The sequence below is a fragment of the Salmo salar genome, chromosome ssa01 (assembly GCF_905237065.1).
Source record: "Salmo salar chromosome ssa01, Ssal_v3.1, whole genome shotgun sequence".
In the NCBI taxonomy this organism is placed as follows: Eukaryota; Metazoa; Chordata; class Actinopteri; order Salmoniformes; family Salmonidae; genus Salmo; species Salmo salar.
Genome location: NC_059442.1, coordinates 72,269,537 through 72,297,004, shown reverse-complemented (window position 1 = coordinate 72,297,004; position 27,468 = coordinate 72,269,537). Strand labels below are relative to the sequence as shown.

Here is a 27,468-nt window from a genome sequence, read left to right as displayed (position 1 = left end):
TTACGATGCTGCTAGTCTCTTATCTATGCATAGTCACTTTAACTCTACCTACATGTACAAATTACCTCGACTAACCGGTGCCCCCCGCACATCGACTCTGTACCGGTACCCCCTGTATATAGCCTCGCTCTTGTTATTTTACTGCTGCTCTTTAATTATTTGTTACTTTTATTTCTTTAGGTATTTTTCTTAAAACTGTATTGTTGGTTAAGGGCTTGTAAGTAAGCATTTCACTGTAAGGTCTATACCTGTTGTATTCGGTGCATGTGACAAATAACATGTGATTTGATATGGAGGATGAGGGCTGCAGTTAATATCTCAGATAGGGGGGAGTGAGGCCTAAGATGATGATGTGGCCGGGGACACTTTGCTTCTTCAAAGTCCAATATCTTGAAAACATGACTGCTGACATGCAACTGATTTTGGGAGTGTATCAACAGTGGACTTATTTTAAAAAATACCAAAATATAATTTTCGACTGGAGTTTTCCTTGAAGGTTGGGTTTGCGGGTTCACCATGAAGTGCTCCTTATTTCAATTACTCTGGAACAGCAGAGGGAGAGACATGCTGCGCACATCAATTATAATGACACCCCCTGCATGTGTGCAATCACACACTTCACCTCTGCACGTACACACACACTGCATATTTCGATGTTCACTATGATGTTGCATGCAGCACACGTGTACATGATTTGAATGTGTACATGGTGAATTTACATTTTCCGTTTTTGCGTGCACAGCTTTAGCCCATGTTTCAGTTCATGTTATGTATAATGGCTGTGTGTTTCTGTGTTAATTTCTTCTTGAAAGTCTTCAGAGCATTTTTTTATTTTATCAATTTCAGGAGACTCCATGGTATGAGGAGACTACAGTGGAGCTGATGGCCCCCACCATGTTGCCTGAGCTGCAGCTCCTCAAAAAGGTAGAAGGAAATGTAGTACTTTATCAGACAAATGTAGTCAGGCTGCACAATCTTCTGTTTAGTCTTGTCAAGCAGGATGGTTGATGTCAACATTAAGATTTACAAAATGTTTGTTTGGAAATGAGTAATGCGATTTGGACTTATTCATAAGCTTTTCTTACTTCCTTTTTATATACAATACAGGGAAGAAAGGTCACTTAGGGTGGTCAAACTCAGCTATTACAAAAAAGAATATGATATTTTCACATTGTTCACAAAATAAAGTTGAAAAAAGTATTGGCTGACCTACTTGTTTTAATGTGCTTACAGGTGAAAGTAAAAGGACCAAGATACTGGGAGCTGTCCATAGACATGAGTAAAGGGACTCAACATCTAGAGTAAGTCCTCTACTTGTATGTGAAAAGTTTCTGGCCTAATATACAGATTCATATCATGATATCTCTGTGGGTGAGAAGTTACCAGGTCTATGTCCATTGATGTCTTTACGATACAGAGAGTTTGATGTGCTGCTGTAATGGTTGATAATGGCCGCAAATGTTGTTTTGTCCATCCTAACGGGCGAGATAATTTGTAAAAATCCAAATAACTTTACAGATCTTCATTGTGAAGGGTTTAAACACTTTCCCATGCTTGTTCAATGAACCATAAACAATTAATGAACATGCACCGGTGGAACGGTCGTTAAGAAACTAACAGTTTACAGACGGTAGTCAATTAAGGTCACAGTTATGTAAACTTAGGACACTAAAGAGGCCTTTCTACTTACTCTGAAAAACACCAAAAGAAAGATCCCAGGGTCCCTGCTCATCTGCGTGAACCTGCCTTAGGCATGCTGCAAGGAGGCATGAGGACTGCAGATGTGGCCAGGGCAATAAATTGCAATGTCTGTACTGAGATGCCTGAGACAGGACAGACAGCTGATCGTCCTCGCAGTGGCAGACCACGTGTAACACCTGCACAGGATCGGTACATCCAAACATCACACCTGCGGGACAGGTACATCACAACTGCTTGGGCAGTTGTTGTTGCCATCCAAATCAAATTTTATTGGTCACATACACATGGTTAACATCTGCTAACCATGTTTATGTGACCAATAAAATTTGATTTGGATGGCAACAACAACGGCCCGAGATACACCAGGAACGCACAATCCCTCCATCAGTGCTCAGACTGTCTGCAATAGGCTGAGAGAGGCTGGACTGAGGGCTTTTAGGCCTGTTGTAAGGCAGGTCCTCACCAGACATCACCTGCAACAACGTCGCCTATGGGCACAAACCCACAGTCGCTGGACCAGACAGGACTGGGAAAAAGTGCTCTTCACTGACAAGTCGCAGTTTTGACTCACCAGGGGTGATGGTCAAATCTGCGTTTATCGTCGAAGGTATGAGCGTTACAGAGGGCTGTACTCTGGAGCGGGATCGATTTGGAGGTGGAGGGTCCGTCATGGTCTGGGGCGGTGTGTCACAGCATCATCGAACTGAGCTTGTTGTCATTGCAGGCAACCTCAACGCTGTGCGTTACAGGGAAGACATCCTCCTTCCTCATGTGGTCCCCTTCCTGCAGGCTCATCCTGACATAACCCTCCAGCATGACAATACCACCAGCCATACTGCTCGTTCAGACAGGAATGTCAGTGTTCTGCCATGGCCAGCGAAGAGCCTGGATCTCAATCCCATTGAGCACGTCTGGGACCTGTTGGATCGGAGGGTGAGGGCTAGGGCCATTCCCTCCAGAAATGTCTGGGAACTTGCAGGTGCCTTGTTGGAAGAGTGGGGTAACATCTCACAGCAAGAACTGGCAAATCTGGTGCAGTCCATGAGGAGGAGATGCACTGCAGTACTTAATGCAGCTGGTGGCCACACCAGATTCTGACTGTTACTTTTGATTTTGACCCCCCCCCCCCCCCTTTGTTCAGGGACACATTATTCCATATTTTTTTGTCACATGTCTGTGGAACCTGTTCAGTTTATTTTTGTGGTTGAATCTTATGTTCATACAAATATTTACTCATGTTTGCTGAAAATAAATGCAGTTGACAGTGAGAAGATGTTGTTTTTGTTTTCTCTCTATATATTTGTTGTAGGTCCATTCTTTCCAGAGATGGGGTTCTGTATGTGAAGCTACGTGCGGGGCAGCTGCCCTATAAGGACGACCCTCGGGGTTGGAAGAGTCTATTAGCCCCCAATGTCAACAACAGGAACTCAGAAGTCCGTACATTCAAGGTACAAACATCCTGGCCCTTCGCTTACAATCCAATCCTTTTATGGTACAAAAAAGGAACAACATGTTTCTATGTTAGTGCTACTTTAGCACTATAGTAATATTGTATACATAGAAGGTTCAGTCATACTTTACAATACAGGTCATATTTGAGAAGGTCTGGTCACAAATTTCCTAGGTGTGGCAAAGGTCCTGTTGAGTATGGCTGGCATACAATATGTTTTAATTTAAGCTTTATTTAACTTGGCAAGTCAGTTAAGAACAAATTATTATTTACAATGACAGCCTACCGGGACAGTGGGTTACCTTGTTCAGGGGCAGAACGACAGATTTTTACCTTGTCAGCTCTGGGATTCGATCCAGCAGCCTTTTGGTTATTGGTCCAACACTCTAACCACTGTGCTACCTGCTAGACCAGTACACACATGTATGTCAAGGTTGAGGAAATTGAATAGCTAAAATTAGTATAACAGACCTAGTATAATGAGTCAGAAAGGGTAAAAATAGGTCATATTGATGCACATATAATCCCAGTATAACAAGGAGTAGTCACGTGACATCACTCTGGAGTGGCGGAACGAAACCAATATACTGTCTTGACAGTATGTGTGACCACTTATTTCCCTGTGCACTCAATGTCAACCTCCGTACCTGTCTATTGCCCAATAGCCTTCTCAGTCAATATGTCCAACTAGGTGCAATACATCATCCCTCATTGGAAACCTCCCATAGCCCTTCAGTGTAAGTGCCTCCCGTAGGCACGATCAGCAGATCTTGTTTTTTTTTTTTTTCTCCCACAGCCTGAGGCCATCTCAACCTTCACCTCTGACGCTGCCTTGGTCTCCTTTGCTGAATACTTTTGTAAAGCCTCGGAGAGCGTGAAACATGTGAGTTGATTAGGAAAGTATGGTATATGTGGCAGCTATAGGTTAACATTCAAACACGGAGGACAAATTTGACTTAGACTGCCTATGTCTCTCCCCTTGTGAATGCACTTGTTAATCACTTGAATCCCATTTACACCAGTTACATATTACATTCGTATATGTAATTGGAGACACTGTGAAATTGAAGGAGATTGGTGATAACCTTTTGTTCATGATTTTATTTCAATTATTGAAACACCCTTCACTGCCTATTTTATTATTCCAGTTTGTTTCTGATTGTTCAATTGATAAGCTCGCACTGAATGGCACTTATATTTACTGTTGTTGTCTTTGTCCAGAAACAGGACACTTTGGCCTTATTCTCTGCCATTCTATATGAGTGTGTCACTCAGGAGAACCCTGAGATGCTGCCGACATACATCGCTATTGATCAGGTAAGAAACATAGAAATGACCCATACAATAGCAACAGTGGTCTCTCCAACCCTGTTCCTGGAGAGCTAACCTGTAGGTTTTCGCTCCAACCCCAGTTGTAACTAACCTGATTCAGTTTGTCAACGTGCTAATTATTAGAATAATGTGCACTAGATTAGGGTTGGAGTAAAAACCTACAGGACTGTAGTTCTCCAGGAACAGGGTTGGATAGCCCTGATGTACATACTTCCACTCATAGAATGCAACTGTATTACTGTTCGTTAAAGATTCACTATGCAGAAATTGCTCTGCCATTTCCTGGTTGCTAAAGTTCTAGTAGTTCCCTAATTTCCGTTTATGTGACGAAACAAGCAAGTATAGTGTAGAGAATCATTCACCATCTAAACCGCTGTGAAATATACTTTCCGTAACCAAAAGTAAAAGACACAAAAACAAAACTTAAGCACGGGAAGCATAGAAATAGAGTACATGGAACAGATCTAGCGCTTCTTAGACTTGCTTTCAATGAGTGACAGATCTATAATAAAAGTTTTCATAGATTGACTTTTCCCAATGCAAACTGATGTCACTTCAATGTGCTCTCGATTGTATTTCTCCAATGTCTTCTCTCTCTCTCTCTCTCTCTCTCTCTCTCTCTCTCTCTCTCTCTCTCTCTCTCTCTCTCTCTCTCTCTCTGTCTCTGTCTCTGTCTCTGTTTCTCTGTTTCTGTGTGTGTTTTGACTGTTTTCTCCCCCAGGCGGTACGGACCCTGGAGCAGACAGAGATGTGTGAGACGTTTGCTCTGTGGCAGATGAGACTGGTGTTGGAGCTGTGTGAGAGCAGGGTGCTGCAGCACAGACTGAGGGAGGGGGCACAGGGCAGGGGGCTGCTACTCAGCTCTGAGTTCCTGCCTGTCATGAAAAACTCTGCTGATGGCACCCTGGACCGCTGGCTCACTGGTGAGCAGTCTCAACACAGAGGATAGACTGTTAACACATCAATTTCAATGTACACAGTACAGTTTGTACCAGTGTGTACCTGTACTATGACACACAGTTCCCGTCAATGGGACTGTACGTGCCAGAACATGTCTTTGGGTGTGACAACTAAAGACGTGGGAAACGTGGGAGGTGATTATGGCAGGCTTTCTTTCTCATGAAATATTGGCAAGTGGCAACCATCAATAGAAAACGGATTGTGATAGTCTTAAGTTAGGAATAAATCAAATCAAATGTTATTTGTCACATGCGCTGAATACAACCGGTGTAGACAATACCGTGAAATGCTTACTTACAAGCCCTTAACCAACAATGCAGTTTTAAGAGAATATTTACTAAATAAACTAAAGTAATTTTTATTTTATTTTTTAAGTAACATAATAAACTAACAATAACGAGGCTAAATAAAGGGGGTACCAGTACCGAGTCAATGTGTGGGGGTACAGGTTAGTCGAGGTAATTAGTAGGGGTAAAGTGACTATGCATAGATAATAAACAGCGAGTAGCAGCAGTGTAAAAACAAAGGGGGCGGGACTCCTCAACAGAAGCAGTTAAGGAGACTTTTGGACCTAGACTTGGCATGCCGGTAATGCTTGCCATGCGGTAGCATTGAGAAAAGTCTGACTTGGGTGACTGGAGTCTGACAATTTTTTGGGACCTTCCTCTGACACCGCCTAGTATATAGGTCCTGGATGGCAGGAAGCTTGGCCGCGCGCACTACCTCTGTAGAGCCTTATTGTCAGATGCCGAGCAGTTGCCATACCAGGCGGTGAGGCAACCGGTCAGGATGCGCTCAAGGGTGCAGCTGTAAACTTTTTGAGGATCTGGGGACCCGTGCCAAATCTTTTCAGTCTCCTGAGGGGGAAAAGGTGTTGTTGTGCCCTCTTCACGACTGTCTTTGTGTGTTTGGACCATGATAGTTTGTTGGTGATGTGGACACCAAGGAACTTGAAGCTCTCAACCTACTCCAGTACAGCTCTGTCTATGTGAATGGGGGTGGGTCCGGCCCTCCTTTTCCTGTAGTCCACGATCAGCTTCTTTGTCTTGCTCACGTTGAGGGAGAGGTTGCTGTTCATGCACCACACTGACAGGTCTCTGACCTCCTCCCTATAGGCTGTCTTGTCGGCCTACCGCTGTTGTGTTGTCAGCAAACTTAATGATGGTGTTGGAGTCGTGTTAGGCCACGCAGTCGTGGGTGAACACGGAGTACAGGAGGGGACTGAGCACACACTCATGAGGTGCCCCCTTGTTGAAGATCAGCGTGGCAGATGTGTTGTTTCCTACCCTTACCACCTGGGGGCGACCCGTCAGGAAGTCCAGGATCCAGTTGCAGAGGGAGGTGTTTGGTCCCAGGGTCCTTAGCTTAGTGATGAGCTTTGCGGATGTAGCCTGTAATCAATGGCTTCTGGTTGGGATATGTATGTACGGTCACTGTGGGGACGATGTCATCGATGCACTTATTGATGAAGCCGGTGACTTAGGTGGTATACTCCTCAATGCCATTGGATGAATTCTGGAACATATTTCAATCTGTGCTAGCAAAACAGTCCTGTAGCGTAGCATCCGTGTCATCTGACCACTTCCGTATTGAGTGAGTAACTGGTGTTTCTTGCTTTAGTTTTTGCTTGTAAGCAGGAATCGGGAGGATAGAATTATGGTCAGATTTGCCAAATGGAGGGCGAGGGAGAGCTTTGTATGCATCTCTGTGTGGAGTAAAGGTTGTCTAGAGTTTTTTTTTTACCTCTGGTTGTACATGTGACATGCTAGTAGAAATAAGGTAAAACAGATTTAAGTTTGCCTGTATTAAAGTCCCTGGCCAGTTAGGAGCGCCGCTTCCGGGTGAGCATTTTTTTTGTTTGCTTATGGCCTTATACAGCTCCTTGAGTATGTCTTAGTTCCAGCATCGGTTTGTGTTGGTAAATGGACGGCTATGAAAAATATAGATGAAAATTCTCTTGGTAGATAGTGTGGTCTACTGCTTATCATGAGGTGCTCTACCTCAGGCCAGCAATACCTCAATACTTTCTTAATATTAGACATTGCGCACCAGCTGTTGACAAATAATCAGGTCCATTACATGATTGCAGGTAACCTCTCTACATCTGACCTGTGTGTGTGAAACCCCCCCCGTCTCCACAGATAACAGCCATGTATTGAGGTCATACATGAGTGGCCAGTCCCTTACTGAGGACATGCTGTCCAACATGCTGGCGTGCTTCCTGGTTTACCACTCCATCCCCTGCCTCAGTAAGATGTCTGCCACACACCTGGAAGGTAAACAACTGTTAGCTGAATGTTGTGGTTAGATTTACGTTTAGTTTGAACCTAACATGTTTGACACTGGTGGTCTCTCTTTTGGCTTACTGCTGGATTCTTATATCTGACTCCTTTTGTCTCATGTGTGGAGAAGTCATCATGTCTCTGCTGGTCTCTCTCTCATTCTACCAATCCGCTCACTTGTTTCCACAGGAAGTACATCGTTCCCTGAGCTCCTGTTGAAGTTCAGTCAGCTGGGCATCCCTGTACGCGCCCTGCTGCGTTTGGGCCCTCTGCTCCTAGGGACTGCGGGCTTCTGGACCGGGCAACTGGCCTGTTGATATTACCCTGACCTTTGACCGCTAACCTTGGTCTCTGACTTTACCCTGGTCTTGACCCACAAGGGTCACTCTGCAATGCTTGTTGCAGCTCGCAAGAAATGGATATGATATAACATTTCATTGTAAAGGCTTTCTTGATACAGATTGTATGTCAAATGTTTGTACTGTACTTGTTTGTTTTCTCTTATATAATAATGCAGTAAATAAAATGTGACTTGAGACTAATGTTAGTGTAAGTGACAAGAATTTGCACTAAATGTATTTAAAGGTAAAGCTGTTAACTAACATGGATGTGGACGACCAAGAACTTTAAGCATTGTACATGCTATTTTGGCCAACTCTGTGTGGTTGCAGTATTGCCATTTTGTATTTTCCATTACAAGAGCCATTTCGGCACCGGATATAGTCTAGACTGTTACCTTGAATTATCAGAAAATATGTTCCGGAAAAGTTGTTCAGATATTAGTTCAGTCTCTGCAGTATGTGTTGGGAAGTAGTGCGTGGGCTGTGGTGCAACAGAATGCATTGGCCAGAGCTGTGATCTAACAACATAACTGCTCTGGGAACATTCCACAGTATAATGGAAAACATCCTGCAACAAATACCACACCCGCCTCACCCCATACAAATCTCTGTTTTCTTTTGGCCTTGTACAGTGCATTCGGAAAGTATTCAGACCCCTTCCATGCAGTAAATAACTTTTTCCTCATGTAAATTAGGTATTTGTTTTTTGTTTGTAATAAATGTGCAAACATTTCTAAACCTGTTTTCGCTTTGTCATTATGGGGTATTGTGTGTAGATTGAGGGGAAAATAAATAAATTGATTACATTTAGAATAAGGCTGTAACGCAACAACATGTGGAAAAAGTCAAGGGGTCTGAATACTTTCCGAGTACTCTGTATAGCCAAATAGCTTTGACCTCATCTTGACCATGAATTGTTAAACATGGCCTAGCTGTTTATCAGTCTCCCCATGGTATACATTCAGGCTCTAAAAAAATAAAAAATAAGTTGACTATAGCTCATTTGTGGCATCTGTAGGACCAACTGGCATGAAAGGCACACAGAGCTGTGGCAGATGGATTGCATACATACCACATTCGTAGAAGTGCTGTCATGTGATTCAGTGAACATTAGACGCACACAGGAAAGTATTTGATTTTGTGAGGGAGAAGCATCAGAGAACGTAAGGAATTTAAAGGCCCAGTGCAGTCAAAAATGTGATTTCCTGTTTTTATATACATTTCCATACTTAAGTTAGAATAATACTGTGAAAATGATAATGCCCTTTTAGTGTAAGAGCTGTTTGAAAAGAACACCTGATATTTCAGCCTGTTTTGGTGGGATGGAATTTTGGCATTCCATGGTGATGTCACCATGCAATAAATTAATTAATAGACCAATAAGAGAGTCCCAAACCCCTCTCCCAATAACAGCACATTTTTCAGTTTTCCCTCAGACAGTCCTAGCCAAATTCTTGCTTGAGAAATTGCCCCTTTCTAAGAAGCTATTTTGGTTTATTTTTTACCTTTCTAATTGAAAACAATCACCGTAATGAGATAAAAACGGCTGCATTGGACCTTTTTAAATTGTGCGGTGCAACTTTTCTCTGTTAACTAATTGGGAGGGAAGTACAATGTGGGTAACTAATTATCTTGTAGTTTCTATACAGTATAATTGAATAGTGTTTTGGAACATTGTGGAAACCAGCCAAGTGAAGTGAGTAATAGTGCAAATCCTCTGGGGAGGCAGCAACCAGTTCTAAAGCTGGTACAAAGAGGCAGTGATGCTGTGTATTTTTTCCTCTGTAGGAAGTATGACATTGCCATTTGGTTTGTTCTTCTATGGACTTCCAGGAAATGTGTAACAGGATCTACAACTTCATATTCCAAAAATGTCATGGGATTTTACAGGTCAATGGCCAACCGGAACTGTAGTCAAGAGTGGGTTTATTCACGAGTTTATGACCTTCAAAGGTGATTCCTTTAATAAGCTGTGGGAACCAGTGCCCTAGGGAGTGGGCTGTTTACACAAAACATTCTATGTATGTCATACTGGTACACACCCTATGGTCCTGGAGGTTCTCACTTCCAAAGTCAACATTGAAACAAGGCCATAAAAATAACACAAAACAAACAAATCAAAAAATGCCTCTTGGTGCTTAATCTTTAAAAAACAAGTTTCATAAAAAAATTGCAGAATCCGAATCAAATGTCCAGTTTATAAATAGGCTATATTTTTTTTTATGATTCTAGTCAGGTGTTTACTGGCATTTCGGTCACATGCCAGATGGGCTGGTCTAGATTTAGCCTAGTGGCCCTGACAAACTTGGATTTTTGGCACAAAATTATAATTATATGGCAAATATTGGTAGCCTCAAGGGAAACAATTAGCCGATGCGGGGTCCTTGAGGAAAAAATGGTCCGTTTGGGGGCATCAAAGGAGAAAAATTGTCCTGTGTGTTTCAAATGTCTGGGACGATTTTTGGTCCCCTTTTGCCCCAAATGAAGTTGTTTTAAAAGTGCCTACTTATGTGCACAAACAAACATTAAATTAATTCAGACAACGTTTGAATGGAAAGGTTGTCAGTTCGTGAAGGGAGGTGGGTGTGACCAATTACGAAGAAAAGTGTCACAGTTCAACTCCAAAGCTATGAATGACTACAGAACTACAAACGCCTAGTGTTACTTACTGTACATGAAAAGGCAGGACTTCGATCAGTTAGGTAGCTAACGTTACACTGCTTAGTCCGGTTTAGAATGACTTTTGCCAACATCGAAATAACTTGGTCAAAATGTATTATCAACCTAACTCGTTCCTGACTGGGGCAAACCAGAAATATTCTGCACTACTTTTAATAATGGGTAAGTAGTAATTACATATGAAATAACTTATTTGATACATTTTTGTTAGTGAGTAGACATACGCGAAGACCGAACGAATATTTTACATTTTAAATAATATTTTGTAGTTTGAGGAAGCCATACAGTGATACTTGAATGGAAATATAAGTACTGTACACATATAAGGGCCAACTAGGGTGCAGTTAAATGTATGCAATAAGAGTCATTATTTACATATTTATGGATACATTTGAACGATAACTTCCCTCTGAAATTGACGTTTCGGAAGTGAAGCACTAATGACGCTGGCTGATAAAAAAAATGTGTGGACTACAGAGTACTCGTGTAAAGGGCGGTTTACAGAGATAAAAGGAAGCATGCAATGTCAGCATGAGATAGAAGTCTAGCTTCCTGTTCCTTTTTGTATTTAAAAAAACGAAGTGTAAAACTTTTTCAAATCCAATAGTCTTTGAACCGTTGGCAATCTTACAAAGCCCTTTGGAGAACTGTCTTATTACACACATTTCATTCTGCCCATCCAAAATATGAACGGAATGCATACTCAATATATTATTTATCTACATTTCTATAGGGCCCGGGTTTGTGATGAGACTAGAGTGCCGAGTCATACACTTTCATTTCTGAGTGACAAGAAGATAGGGGGGCGTGAGCTATCGAGAATGCAGCACCTGTTTCATGGACATTATCCCAAGTGCACTGGTTCAGTTTAGATTGCATTTCTTTCGTTACCACAAACATAAAACGACTGGAAGAGGTGAATGCAAACACCCATCTATCCAATTCAGCCCATTCACCTCAGATAGGACAGGAGACAAGGACAGATTGCCTCTAGATAACAACACATTTCCAAAATATTTAAGCCCTAGTGTTCCATATACTCTACAACCAAAAAGCTCTGTCTTTTCCTTGGCCTGAATGAAACAATTTTTCTGTCACAGAATGAGTACTCTGGGACTTCCCTCTCTCTCTCTCATATCCATTCATGTGGTTTATGTTTGGCTCATTTAGCTGGCTACATTCATCAGATAAGCTGTGAATAGAACAGTCATTTTCATATTGCTCTTCAGAAACCACAAAGGTGACCTTAATCTAAAGTTCCTCCCTCCCTGTATTCTGTGTTTTAGCTTAGGCAGACTGAAAGACAGGTCCCACCCAAATCAGTTTACATTTAAGATGGACAGAAAACCAACTGTATTTACATGCACGGCACACAGTTGACAGAATTACAATCCTTGGGGCACTGAGCGAGGTCATCTCCTCTTCCCATGATTGATGGGAGTGGAACTAGAACACATTCTGGTGATTCTCATTTAGAATGAACTCCCCCCTCATATTAGCTTCATCAACAGGAGCTGCAGTCTGCTGTATCACAGGATGGAGGTAATGGTTATTCTCCAGAATAGTGTATGTCTTTCTGTACTTGTGGAGCTCTGGTCACTGCATGCTGAAAATGCTAAACAGAAATAGTTGATGGTGGTTGGAGCTTGTGGCACTATATGGTTAACAGTTGTGAAGGTTCACATGTAAAACCTAGTTTTGTAACGATATGTCAGTTTACAACGGCACCCCAGTCTGTTTTTAGTCAGTGGGACTGGTTTCCAGTAAAAACCTGCCATTGTTGAGTAGAAGAGAAAAGGAAGTGGTGGCGTTGAAACTTGCATTCATAAAACAACGTGTGTAGTGTTGAAGTGGCAGTCTGAGTCTGAACACGTTTGGTTTTAGTATTGTACTGCAAACTGGTGTCAGTACTGGTGGTGCAATAGTCTAATATTCACAACTTGAATAAAGCTAATGTTTAGTATATTGCGTTTAATATCTACAGTTATGGAGAAGAGCAATAAAAGAGGAATTGGCCAACAGGTAATCAGAACAGTTGATGAAGTGATAGCAAAGTGAAATCCTTAAAATCATACTTCAGAATAAATTGAAAACTTTTTGGTGTTTAGTATTTTATTAGGATCTTCATTAGCTGTTGCAAAGGCAGCGTATACTCTTCCTGGGGTCCACACAAAACATGAAATATGACATAATACAGAACATTCATAGAAAAGAATAGCTCAAGGACAGAACTACAAACATTTTAAAATGGCACACATATCAATACATACACACAAAATGTCTAGGTCAAATAGGGGAGAGGCATTGTGCCGTGAGGTGTTGCTTTATCAGTTTTTTTAAACCAGGTTTGCTGTTTATTTGAGCAATATGAGATGGAAGAGAATCCATGAAATAATGGCACTATATAATACTGCACGCTTTCTTGATTTTTTCTGGATTTGGAGACTGTGAAAAGACCCCTGGTGGCATGTTTGGTGGGGTAAGTGTGTGTATCAGAGCTGTGTGTAAGTTGACTGTGCAAACTATTTGACATTTTCAACACTCATGTTTCTTATTAAAAGAATAAGTGGTGCAGTCAGTCTCTCCTCAACTCTTAGCCAAGAGAGACTGGCATGCACAGCATTAATATCGGTGGAGGCTGCTGAGGGGAGGATGCCTCATAATAATGTCTGGAACGGAGCGAATGGAATGGCGTCAAACACATGGAAACCATGTGTTTAATGTTGTTGATACCTTTCCACATATTCCGCTCCAGCCATTACCACATGTCTGTCGTCCCCAATTAAGGTGCCACCAACCTCCTGTGATTAATATTAGCCCTTTGATTACAACGAAGAGCAAGACGTGCCACTCTGTTCTGGGCCAGCTGCAGCTTAACTAAGTCTTTCTTTGTAGCACTTGACCACATGACTGGACAATAATCAAGATAAGACAAAACTAGAGCCTGCAGGACTTGATCTTTAGAGTGTGGGGTGAAAAAAGCAGAGCATCTCTTTAATATGGACAGACCTCTCCCCGTCTTTACAACCATTGAATCCATATGTTTTGACCATGCCTGTTTACACTGTAAGGTAACACCAATTATTTTAGTCTCTTAAACTTGTTCAACAGCCACATCATTCATTACCAGATTCAGCTGAGGTCTAGAGCTTAGGCTAGGGAATGATTTGTACCAAATACAAGGCTCTTAGTTTTAGAGATGTTCAGGACCAGTTTATTACTGGCCACCCATTCCAAAACTGACTGCAACTCTTTATTAAGGGTTTCAGTGACTTCATTAGCTGTGGTTGCTAATACGTATATGGTTGAATCATCAGCCTTCATGGACACACAAGCTTTGTTTAATACCAGTGGCAGGTCATTGGTAAAAATACAAAAGAGTAGAAGGCATAGAGAGCTGCCCTGCAGTACACGACACCCTAAATGTTTGACATAAGAGAGGCTTCTATTAAAGAAAACCCTTTGAGTTCTGTTAGATACAGTTGAAGTCGGAAGTTTACATACACTTAGGTTGGAGTCATTAAAACTTGTTTATCAACCACTCCACAAATTTCTTGTTAATCAACCACTCCACAAATTTCTTGTTAACAAACTATAGTTTTGGCAAGTCGGTTAGGACATCTACTTTGTGCATGACACAAGTAATCTTTCCAACAATTGTTTACAGACTGATTATTTCACTTATTATTCACTGTATCACAGTTCCAGTGGGTCAGAAGTTTACATACACTAAGTTCTGTGCCTTTAAACAGCTTGGAAAATTCCAGAAAATGATGTCATGGCTTTAGAAGCTTCTGATAGGCTAATTGACATAATTTGAGTCAATTGGAGGTGTACCTGTGGATGTATTTCAAGGCCTACCTACAAACTCAGTGCCTCTTTGCTTGACATCATGGGAAAATCAAAACAAATCAGCCAAGACCTCAGAAAGAAAATTGTAGACCTCCACAAGTCTGGTTCATCCTTGGGAGCAATTTCCAAACACCTGAAGGTTCCACGTTCATCTGTACAAACAATAGTACGCAAGTATAAACACCATGGGACCACGCAACCGTCATACTGCTCATGAAGGAGATGCGTTCTGTCTCCTAGAGATGAACGTACTTTGGTGCGAAAAGTGCAAATCAATCCCAGAACAACAGCAAAGGACCTTGTGAAGATGCTGGAAGAAACAGGAACAAAAGTATCTATATCCACTGTAAAACGAGTCCTATATCAACATAACCCGAAAGACCGCTCAACAAGGAAGAATCCACTGCTCCAAAACCGCCATAAAAAAGCCAGACTACGGTTTACAACTGCACATGGGGACAAAAATTGTACTTTTTGGAGAAATGTCCATTGGTCTGATGAAACAAAAATAGAACTGTTTGGCCATAATGACCATTGTTATGTTTGGAGGAAAAAGGGGGAAGCTTGCAAGCCGAAGAAAACCATGAAGCATGGGGGTGGCAGCATCATTTTGTGGGGGTGCTTTGCTGCAGGATGTACTGGTGCACTTCACAAAATGATGGCATCATGAGGAAGTAAAATTGTGTGGATATATTGAAGCAACATCTCAAGACATCAGTTAGGAAGTTAAAGCTTGGTTGCAAATGGGTCTTCCAAATGGACAATGACCCCAGCATACTTTCAAAGTTGTGGCAAAATGGCTTAAGGACAACAAAGTCAAGGTATTGGAGTGGCCATCACAAAGCCCTGACCTGAATCCTATAGAAAATTTGTGGGCAGAACTAAAAAAGCGTGTGTGAGCAAGGAGGCCTACAAACCTGACTCGGTTACACCAGCTCTGTCATGAGGAATGGACCAAAATTCACCCAACTTATTGTGGGAAGCTTGTGGAAGGCTACCTGAAATGTTTGACCCAAGTTAAACAATTTAAAGGCAGTGTTACCAAATACTAATTGAGTGTATGTAAACTTCTGACCCACGGGGAATGTGATGAAAGAAATAAAAGCTGAAATAAATTATTCTCTCTACTATTATTCTGACATTTCACATTCTTAAAATAAAGTGGTGATCCTAACTGACCTAATACAGGGAATTCTTACTAGGATTAAATGTAAGGAATTGTGAAAAACTGAGTTTAAATGTATTTGGCTAAGGTGTATGTAAACTTCTGACTTTGATGTTGAAAAGCCATAAAACTCAGTCCCCAGTTTGGACACACCTACTCATCCAAGGGTTTTTCTTTATTTCTTTTTACTATTTTCTACATTGTAGAATAATAGTGAAGACATCAAAACTATGAAATAACACATACAGTTGAAGTCGGAAGTTTACATTTACGTTTATATTTGAGATCCTTCAAAGGAGCCACCCCTTTTGCCTTGATGACAGCTTTGCACACTCTTGGCATTCTCTCAACCAGCTTCACCTGTAATGCTTTTCCAACAGTCTTGAAGGAGTTCCCACATATGCAGAGCACTTGTTGGCTGCTTTTCCTTCACTCTGGGGTCCAACACATCCCAAACCATCTCAATCAGGTTGGGGTCGGGTGATTGTGGAGCCCAGGTCATCTGAGGCAGCACTCCATCAGTCTCTTTCTTGGTAAAATAGCCCTTACACAGCCTGGAGGTGTGTTGTGTCATTGTGCTGTTGAAAAACAAATTATAGTCCTACTAAGCGCAAACCAGATGGGATGGCGTATCGCTGCATAATACTGTGGTAGCCATGCTGGTTAAGTGTGCCTTGAATTCTAAATAAATCACTGACAGTGTCACCAGCAAAGCACCCCCAAACCGTCACACCTCCTCCTCCATGCTTCACGGTTGGAACTACACATGCGGAGATCATCCGTTCACCTACTCTGCATCTCACAAAGACCCAGCGGTTGGATCCAAAAACTAAAAATTTGGCCTCATCAGACCAAAGGACAGATTTCCACCGGTCTAATGTTCGTTGCTCGTGTTTCTTGGCCCAAGCAAGTCTCTTCTTCTTATTGGTGTCATTTAGTAGTGGTTTCTTTGCAGCAATTCTACCATGAAGGCACAATTCACGCAGTCGTCTCTGAACAGTTGATGTTGAGATGTGTCTTTTACCTGAACTCTGTGAAGCATTTATTTGGGCTGCAATCGTAGGTGCAGTTAACTCTAATGAACTTATCCATTGCAGCATTGGTAACTCTGGGTCTTCCTTTCCTATAAATATACAATTTTCCAGATTGACTAAAGGTTAGTACCTTCATGTCTTAAACTAATGATGGACTGTCGTTCCTCTTTGCTCATTTGAGCTGTTCTTGCCATAATATGGACTTGGTCTGTATACCACCCCTAACTTGTCACAACACAACTGATTGGCTCAAACACATTAAGAAGGAAAGAAATTCCACAAATGAACTTTTAACAAGGCACATCTGTTAATTGAAATGCATTATTGGTGACTACCTCATGAAGCTGGTTGAGAGAATATCAAGAGTGTGCAAAGCTGTCATCAAGGCAAAGGGTGGCTAGTTTGAGAATCTCAAATATTAAATACATTTTGATTTGTTTAACACTTTTTTGGTTACCAAATTATTCTATATGTTTTATTTTATAGTTTTGATGTCTTCACTATTAATCTACATAGTAGAAAATAGTACAAATAAAGAAAAACCCTTGAATGAGTAGGTGTGTCCAAACGTTTGACTGGTACTGTTTGTTTTCTCAGCAACAGGTTATGGTCAATAATATCAAAGGCTGACTGAAATCTACCAGTACAGGTCCCACAATGTTCTTGCTATCAATTTATTTAAACCAATCATCAGTCATTTGTGTCATTGCAGTACATGTTTGTGTCAGTGCAGTACATATTTGAATCTAATGAAAATGTATTCACCTCTATAAAGCAGTGAAGAGCTGTTCTCCTCCTGCTCCTGGTGATGGCTTGTGGTATGCAATATCAGATACATTAGATTTTAGTGCCATCTAGTGAACATTTTTAGAGATGTTGGCTTTTACCTTTCCACTTGGTAGGGTTATGTCTCTCTCAAGGTGGCACTGTTTTCACAGTAACCGGGGAAGAGTTTTTCCAATAGTGATGTGAGCACCTCACAATGGTCAAATCATAATGAATAACGATGTACATTGTTGTTCCCACTAACACAAACTTTTTCTCAGTTGTTTACTAAAAAGTAAATGTATGCTTTTGTCCTTTATCAAGACTGTTGATACACTGTAGGTGAAAATGTAATTCTGCTTTGATAACATAAAAGTCTCTCTAACATAAAAGTCTCTTTTATATGTACTGAGCCCTGTAACATTGTGTTGCATGTCTAGTTACTAGTATACCAGTATCAAAATGGTAAATGGGAAACACTAGAGTATGTTCTGAAGGGGTTCTGTACTGTAGTGTAGGTCAAAGGTCATCCATCAGATGTTGACTGGCTCTCATTCAAGGGAATGTGGGGAGTGTGTTACCATGGTGTCTGTGATAGATCTCAGAATATTGACTTCCTCATGAAATCACACCCAACATCATTGTCTGTCTGAATGCTTCCTGCCCGCCTCCCTGGGCTGGGCTGGTGAGCTGCTCTATTCTCTCTGTCCCCTCTAGGATTGGAGGATATTGATTGGTTGTTTTGTGTCAGGTAGATTTATTGACAGGCATATTCTAAGCAGTGGGGAAGGAGGGGATGAGCAGTGAGAAAGTGTACAAACCAGTTTCACACTGTAGATTATTATAATGAGGACAGGGACACAGCTGTTGGCCTACACTGGCCTACTTTTCCTGACAAAGACATTGTGTGTGTGGAGTGTGTGTGTGTCTGTTCAGTATGCACGTGAGGGATTTCAGTTCCCGCTTATTGTGTAAAATGGATCGAACTAATACATGTAAGACATACACATCTTCATGCCCAGTAATTTTGTTGGCAGGTGTGGGGCTCTATTGTTCTTGCTACAAACTATAGTGATTTGTAGAATGTGTTATGAGAGAATAATGTAGTCAGATGGTCGACTCGGGCTGTGTTGATTATAGATGTTTGGGGAACAATTAATTGTCATACAAATGACCACTGTTATTGTCATAAAAGTATTTTTATTTGTTTTGCATCTTTGAAAATTAGCTACAGTATACAGTACATACCTAATGAATAGAGCACAGCTTTGGTGACACCCCCGTCTCAAAAACGAATGGTTTTGACCGGTTGGAACTTTTGGAAATTAAGCTTTTCCTCCCGACCATGCCGTTCTGTTCGTAAAATAATGACCAATTTTACCCTCTTCATGTGAAAATCAAAAAGGTTTTTATTTTTCATGGTTATTGTGCCAGCCCGATGGTCGACATCACTCCCTGTACTAGGATAATACTAACATCCTGCTTTTAACAACTATGGGTGTCTCAGAACAGGCTTTACTCCTCCACTATACCTCCCACAAATTAATATTATTCCCACCTGTGATGTCTCATCGTTGGTGGTCAGACACACTGTGAATCACCCACACAGTACAGTAGGTTTTTCTTGTCTGGAGTTGGAACTGAGGGGTAGGAAAGGAAATGTTATGCATGCAGTCTCACCCCCACATATCTGACATGGTAGTGTAATTAAGCACACACAATGAAGAATATGTCTGTGACCTGGCTGAGAACTAACTCTGTTAATCCTAATCCAGTCCTGACTCAGTTCCTCTTCTCCCCCGATTTAACCCAGACCTCCTGTAGGGCTGTAGAACTGTCCTCGGCCACGAGTTTGAAATGTCTCTACATTTCATGTAGTTGCCAAGTGGGCAAACATACTCCATTCGTAGTTCCTACTCTCACATCAAGGTCATACTGTAATTCCAGTATTTTTTATTTCCCATTACGGACTGGCTCAGTGCCTGTGTGGGTGTGTGACAGAGTGTGGGAATGTCTGTTTTTGTAGCATCATGACTGACTCATTTCTCTCAGTTGCAAAGGCCCTTCCTGTGTACCAGATGACAAGCGCATGTACAGAAGTACAGAAATATATATTTCTCAGGCCACGAAAAGGAGCTTACTTAAAGATGCACTATACAAAAATCGCTCCACCGTTTCGTGGTTATAAAAATTCAAATTGTTCGACCTAATTTCAGTTTATGTGACAAAACAAGCAAGTATAGTGCAGAGAATAATTTTTGCGTCTAAACCACTGTTAAATATCGTTTCCATAAACAAACATATTTTGTAATGTAAAAACGTGAAACATAGAAATAGCACATATAGAACACATCTACCGCTTCTTAGACTTGCTTTCAATGAGAATGACAGATCTTTACTGTTAACAGTTTTTATTGTTTTCCAGCATAGAAACAACACGAATGTCAGTTCATGCAGTACAAGGTGTTACAATAAGTTACAAGGTTTCTACTTCGTACAAATTATATTGGCAGATATTCAAGTATGGACTACAGGATTAAAACTTGAATGTGTACATTTCCAGAGTCCAAGAACTTGCGTACAGTGACCCAGTGACCATGTAATCCTAGATTGAAGTCCTTGAACAGGCAAGCTGCACATTCCATGTATAAAAGGTCTAAGTAGTCCTCCGGCCAGCGGTCTACAGAAAAGCAAATTGGTTTAGGTTCTTTCCAGTTAAGAAGAATGATTCTCTTGACTGAAAGTATATAGACAGTATATTTTCTGGGCTTTGACCAAGTAAACATGAGATGGGGCGGCAGGTATCCTAGTGGTTAGAGCGTTGGGCCAGTAACAGAAAGGTTGCTGGATCGAGTCCTTGAGCTGACAAGGTAAAAAAAATCTGTTGTTCTGCCCCTGAACAAGGCAGTTCACCCACTGTTCCCGGAAGGCCATCATTGTAAATAAGAATTTGTTCTTAACTGACTCGCCTAGTTAAATAAAAAAAAATGGAACACCTTGGAAATTCAACATAAAAAATGTTGGACAAAACTGAATTAACTTCAGACCAAAATGTTTTCACTCCAAGGCATTCCCACAATATGTGAAGTAAAGAGCCGTTGCTACCACAGTTGTGCCAGCATAAGTTAGATAGATTTTAAAACATCTTTGAGATACGTACATGGGTGATATAGGCTATACACAATATATTGTACTGAATGATCTTATACCTAACACATGTTGAAGTGGTCAGACCACTTCTCCAAATAGTGTCCCATTGCGATGGGGACATTGTTCAAGTCACACTCCTATGCTAACTGAATGGGAGAATATGCATTTGGACGGGAAAAAACAACAGTCTATAAATGCCTGATACAGTTCCTCTCTTGGACGCAGCGTTCCTGAGGTTCTGCATCCTCCTTTTTACGAACCGTACATATGACTGTCTTAAGCTGTAGGTATGCTAAACATAAAGATTTGCTCAAACCTAAATCTGCCTTCACTTGGGAAAAGTGTAGAATATCATGTTGGGGGCAGTACCACATTGATGCCAGGGAAACAGACCTGTGTTCAGACATTATCCTCTCCTCTAACCACTCCCAGCTGCCAATCTTATAGATTTGTAAACCCATGTAAAGGGATATCTTGAATTATGTGACAACTAGTAGATTAATACAACTGAGACACCCAGCCCACCTTTGAATCTAGGTTCAGCCAGTTTCCTATACCCTATCCTGGGTTTCTGATTCTTCTATAAGAACTGTGAGGAGAGAGTTTACCTCCTTAAACTATGACTGGAACTGGACAGGGATGGAAGAGATATCACAGGCTAGCCTAGGTAATACATTAATCTTCAAAATGTCAGCTCTGCCCCATACAGATAGGGGGAGAGTTATCCATCTCTTAATATCATCACTGATGAACTGGACAACTCTAGGTCCATTTAGACTGAATATCTTGGTTATGGGGAATACTATATTAATTCCTAGATACTTCATGCCACTTGTCTTCCAAACAAATGGGGAACCCACTAAGTCAGCCTGAAATGTGTGTGGGTTGAGAGGCATAGCCTCACTCTTACTCCAGTTGATCTTGTATCTTGAGAGGGAGCCAAATGAGTCAGTCAGCTTTAAGACTGCTGGTAGGGAGATTGGAGGGTTACTAAGGGTGAGTAAGATGTCGTCAGCATATAGATTTAATTTGAACTCATGTTCATAAATGCGCACACTTCAGATGGTCTTTTCAGCACATATCGCACATGTCAGGGGATCTAAGACTAAAATAAATAGGAGTGGACTAGTGGGGAAACCCTGTCTCACACCTCGTGGAGACAAAATTAGTCAGACACTATTCCATACGTTTTGACGGACGAGACCCAACGAATGAACATGGGACCAAAGCCAAACTTGGTGAGTGTATGAAACAGGTATGAGAATGACAGAACTATAACTTACATTTGTATGTGAATTTTGTCAGGTCGCCCAAAAAGTTACATTTTACATCTTTAAGGAACCTCTTAGAAATAGCATGCCTGTCCAGTGTTCCAGATTTTTATGAAATATGACCTAAAATGAATTACAATATGAATTAAATAGATGTCCTTCCAAAAAAGTAAAATTAAAAATGTTAAAAAGCAGCTTTTCTCGGTGACCCCGATTGGCCTGCTTGGAAACAACAGGGTTGTTTGGTGTATATTGGTAAAAAAAAAAAAGGATTTGACCGCAAAGCCAATGAAACGCCCATACATTTAAATGAGCTCCCACGTGGCCGAGCCCGGCTGCACCAAGTCAAGTGATGGATTCAGGATGCACAATGGAACTACTAGGGCACTTTAACAGCAATAAATGCAGACTGATTATTTCATATGATTGAGTCATTTTTGTCCTTTGCTTTGTCACTATATTCCTGATATTTATTTTGCTAGCTACCTAACTAGCAAGCCGTGAAGCTAGCTAGCTCCTGCTAGTACCTACAGTACCAGTCAAAGGTTTGGACACAGCTACTCATTCAAGGGTTTTTCTTTATTTTTAATATTTTCTACATTGTAGAAACTATGAAATAACACATATGGAATCATGTAGTAACCAAAACAGTGTAAAACAAATTAGATTCTTCAAAGTAGCCACCCTTTGCCTTAATGACCTTCTTTGCACAGTCTTGGCATTCTCTCAACCAATTTCATGAGGTAGTCACCTGGAATGCATTTCAATTAGCAGGTGTGACTTGTTAAAAGTTCATTTGTGGAATTTATTTCCTAAATGCATTTGAGCCAATCAGTTGTGTTGTGACAAGGTAGGTGTGGTATACAGAAGATAGCCCTACTTGGTAAAATACCAAGTCCATATTATGGCAAGAACAGCTCAAATAAGCAAAGAGAAATGACAGTCCATCATTACTTTAAGACATGAAGGTCAATCATTGCGGAATATTTCAAGAACTTTGAAAGTTTCTTTAAATGCTGTCGCAAAAACTGTCAAGCGCTATGATGAAACTGGCTCTCATGAGGACCGCCACAGGAAAGGAAGACCCAGAGTTACCTCTGCTGCAGAGGATACGTTCATTAGAGTTACCAGCCTCAGAAATTGCTGCCCAAATAAATGCTTCACAGAGTTCAAGTAACAGACACATCTCAACATCAACTGTTCATAGGAGACTGCGTGAATCAGGCCTTCATGGGTGAATTAATGGAAAGAAACCACTACTAAAGGACAACATTAAGAAGAAGAGATTTGCTTGGGCCAAGAAACACGAACAATGTCCTTTGGTCTGATGAGTCCAAATGTGAGATTTTTGGTTCCAACCTCCGTGTCTTTGTGAGACGCAGAGTAGGTGAACAGATGATCTCCGCACGTGTGGTTCCCACCATGAAGCATGGAGGTGGAGGTGTGATGGTGTTAGGGTGCTTTGTTGGTGACACTGTCAGTGATTTATTTAGAATTAAAGGCACACTTAACCAGCATGGCTACCACAGCATTCTGCAGGAATACGCCATACCATCTGGTTTGTGCTTAGTGGGACTATCATTTGTTTTTCAACAGGACAATGACCCAACACACCTCCAATCTGTGTAAGGGCTATTTGACCAAGAAGGAGAGTGATGGAGTTCTGCATCAGATGACCTGGCCTCCACAATCACCTGATGTAACAGTATAGCTTCCGTCCCTCTCCTCGCCCCTACCTGGGCTCGAACCAGGGACCCTCTGCACACATCAACAACAGCCACCCTCGAAGCATCGTTACCCATCGCTCCACAAAAACCACGGCCCTTGCAGAGCAAGGGGAACAACTACTTCAAGGTCTCAGAGCGAGTGACGTCACCGATTGAAACACTATTAGCGCCCACCACCGCTAACTAGCTAGCCATATCACATCGGTTACACTGACCTCAACCCGATTGAGATGGTTTGGGATGTGTTGGACCGCAGAGTGAAGGAAAAGCAGCCAACATGTGCTCTGCATATGTGGGAACTCCTTCAAGACTGTTGGAAAAGCATTCCAGGTGAAGCTGGTTGAGAGAATGCCAAGAGTGTGTAAAGTTGTCATCAAGGCAAAGGGTGGCTCCTTTGAAGAATCCAAAATCGAAATATATTTTCATTTGTTTAACCTCTATGGGCAAGGCGGGACGAATTCGTCCCACCTACGTAACAGCCACCTGAATTCAGTGGCGCGATTTTTTAATCGTTTGAAATACTATTACTTCAATTTCTCAAACATATGACTATTTTACAGCTATTTAAAGACAAGACTCTCCTTAATCTAACCACACTGTCCGATTTCAAAAAGGCTTTACAACGAAAGCAAAACATTAGATTATGTCAGGAGAGTGCCCAGCCAGAAATAATCAGACACCCATTTTTCAAGTTAGCATATAATGTCACAAAAACCCAAACCACAGCTAAATGCAGCACTAACCTTTTATGATCTTCATCAGATGACACACCTAGGACATTATGTTATACAATACATGCATGTCTGTTCAATCAAGTTCATATTTATATAAAAAAACAGCTTTTTACATTAGCATGTGACGTTCAGAAAAAGCATACCCCGCAAACTTCCGGGGAATTTACTAACAGTTTGCTAAATTACTCACGATAAACGTTCACAAAAAGCATAACAATTATTTTAAGAATTATAGATACATTACTCCTCTATGCACTCGATATGTCCGATTTTAAAATAGCTTTTCGGATGAAGCACATTTTGCAATATTCTAAGTACATAGCCCAGCCATCACGGCTAGCTATTTAGACACCCGGCAAGAATAGCCTTCACCAAAATCCTATTTCCTATAAGAAAAATGTTCTTACCTTTCCCGTTCTTCGTCAGAATGCACTCCCAGGACTTCTACTTCAATAACAAATGTAGGTTTGGTCCCAAATAATCCATCGTTATATCCAAATATCCTCTGTTTTGTTCGTGCGTTCTAGACACTATACGAATGGTAAATAACGGTCGTGCGCATGGCGCATGGCGTGACAAAAAATGTCTAAATATTCCATTACCGTACTTCAAAGCATGTCAACCGCTGTTTAAAACCAATTTTTATGCCATTTATCTCGTAGAAAAGCGATAATATTCCGACCGGGAATCTGCAATAAGCTAAACAGCCGAATGAAATTTCTCCACGGGGGCGAATCGTGCACGCGCCTCATTCAATGGTCCTCTGATCGGCCACTTGGATAAGGCGATAATCTGTTTCAGCCAGAGGCTGCCTCGTCATCGTTCAGGTTTTTCCCGGGTTCTGAGAGCCTATTGGAGCCCTGGGAATTGTCACGTTACAGCTAAGATCCTTACTCTTCAATAAACAGATGTAAGACGCACGACTCCTTGTCAGACAGGCCACTTCCTGCATGAAACCTTGTCAGGTTTTTGCCTGCCATAGGAGTTCTGTTATACTCACAGACACCATTCAAACAGTTTTAGAAACTTTAGGGTGTTTTCTATCCAAACCTGAACAATAATATGCATATTCTAGCTTCTGAGTTGGTGTAGGAGGCAGTTAAAAATGGGCACATATTTTTTCAAAAATTCTCAATACTGCCCCCTAGCCCAAACAGGTTAAAATGTTTTGGTTACTACATGATTCCATATGTGGTTTTTCATAGTTCTGATGTCTTCGCTATTATTCTACAATGTAGAAAATAGTAAAAATAAATTAAAACCCTTGAATGAGTAGGTGTGTCCAAACTTTTGACTGGTACTGTATATCTATCAACAATAGCTAACTAAGTTTCCTCTTGACATAACATTTTAGCTACAAACCATAGGATTTAAGATCGAATGGAATGGCGGGGTGATTGTTGTGTGGAGGATCTGCTTTGACTTGCTTTCTTGTTGGCTAGCCAGCTAGCTAAGTTAGCCGCGATAGCTAACTGCTTCCAAACAGCCAGCGGGCCAACTGTTACAAACCACATAATTTGAAATAGAAGTGACTGGCGAGATAGTTGTTGCATAGGCTTTGACCTGTATGCTAACACCAGCTGTGGATTGCTTGGCTTGCTAGCTAGCTTGCTTGTATGCAGTGAGTGTGCACTCCTGAGCCCGTGTCTCCCATAGTCTTGAGAAGGATACTTACCCCAACCCGGAGAATTTGGAAAACAGCTAAAATCTGCTGGACTAATCACATACGGACCTGTCTTGGCAAAAGAGGATGATGTCATTATCCCATCAAATTTCAAGCATTGTTTTTAACTGTTTGTTTCAAAAACAAGTTTGAGATGGCGTTATACTGAGTGTTTTTTCTCTAATTTATGCTTTGGCCACAACTACAAGTAAAGGAGGAGTCAACAATATTATTTGGGTATGAGCAAACAGAATATGAGCTTTTACAATGTTCACTGGACAGTTACTAAATAAAAAAATCTAGCATTGCAAAGACCAAAAACAGTCTTAAAAACACCCTTTATCTTATGAACTGATGGACATACCGTGTATGTAACTTTACATATAGTATGAGCTCCTCCATGACAGAGCAATATCTAGTGAAAGAAGGATTCACAATGCACATATCTGTGGAGACCAGCAACAACAGGGCTATGAGTCAAAAGTTAGATTCAGTGGTGAAATGACTGTGTAGTAACATGCTGGATATCTATCTGTGTGTTCTGAGATACCAATCAAATAGGCATGGGCAGGGGCGCAACTTTCAATGGGGATGGGGGGACATGTCCCCCCCACATTCTGAAATTGCATTTTTGTCTCCCCAGTATTATCATTGGAATGGGATACAAAACGAGGCAACGTTGTGCTTTAGGACCATTCGGATGCCTCCGAGCGGTCAGGTAGGCTGTTTGGAGTGTTTAAAATAATAATAATTATTATGTCCCCCCCACTTCTAAAACCAAAATTGCGCCCCTGGGTATCGGTGTTAGGGACCAAAATTACTAGGACAAATGTCCATCCTATCTGCTTGTGGTAGAATGCTAAATACAGTATCTTTTTATGAGTTGTCTTCCCTTTTAGAAAAATTATAGGGTAAGGTGAATAGTGCAAGAGCAGCAATCAGAGCACAACCCTTTATTTTCTTTTTGATAAGAAGTTATCATTCTTTACAGTTCACATTGACTTGAGTGGAGAGAGCCAAACCCCCCCTATCCTCCTACACGCAGTTACACTGAGCAAGCATTTCCAAGTCATAATGTCTCTACAGTTTTTATTTGATGTGTAAAACATACTTCTCTGTACATATACATAGTACATACTTTGTTTGTTATTAAAACAAGCTGTGGCAGCATTCTATATGATGTACTAATATACTGTAGCCTGTGCATGTGTTGTATGGAATGGGACGTCCACCAGCGTGGGAACTGCAGCAGAGGAAGTTTCTATTTACAGAAGAGCTCCTAGGTTCACATGGAAACTTCTGGAGAATAGGAGAGCCTATTTAATTTTATTTGTATGTATTATTTATTTATTCAAGGGAAAC

General features: G+C 41.2%; 1 protein-coding gene and 1 long non-coding RNA gene across 4 annotated transcripts in view; both read left to right on the top strand.

Moving 5' to 3' along the window:
• The window catches only part of LOC106608142 (anaphase-promoting complex subunit 1), a 57,113-nt gene extending 48,846 nt beyond the window's left edge, over positions 1–8,267 (top strand). For 2 of the 3 annotated variants that reach the window (XM_014205899.2, XM_014205888.2), the window contains exons 42-49: positions 847–924; positions 1,234–1,301; positions 3,011–3,149; positions 3,948–4,034; positions 4,373–4,468; positions 5,205–5,406; positions 7,585–7,719; positions 7,915–8,267. In XM_014205899.2, the coding sequence (XP_014061374.1) occupies positions 847–924; positions 1,234–1,301; positions 3,011–3,149; positions 3,948–4,034; positions 4,373–4,468; positions 5,205–5,406; positions 7,585–7,719; positions 7,915–8,042 (933 nt within the window). In that variant the 3' untranslated portion in view covers positions 8,043–8,267. The remainder of the gene's footprint in view (positions 1–846; positions 925–1,233; positions 1,302–3,010; positions 3,150–3,947; positions 4,035–4,372; positions 4,469–5,204; positions 5,407–7,584; positions 7,720–7,914) is intronic. The other variant, XM_014205906.2, reaches the window with a different exon arrangement.
• Positions 8,268–10,622: 2,355 nt separating this feature from the next.
• Positions 10,623–27,468, top strand: part of LOC106608135 (uncharacterized) — a 39,399-nt gene continuing 22,553 nt past the window's right edge. The window contains exon 1 of the long non-coding RNA XR_001329393.2: positions 10,623–10,907. This is a non-coding gene — a long non-coding RNA (uncharacterized lncRNA). The remainder of the gene's footprint in view (positions 10,908–27,468) is intronic.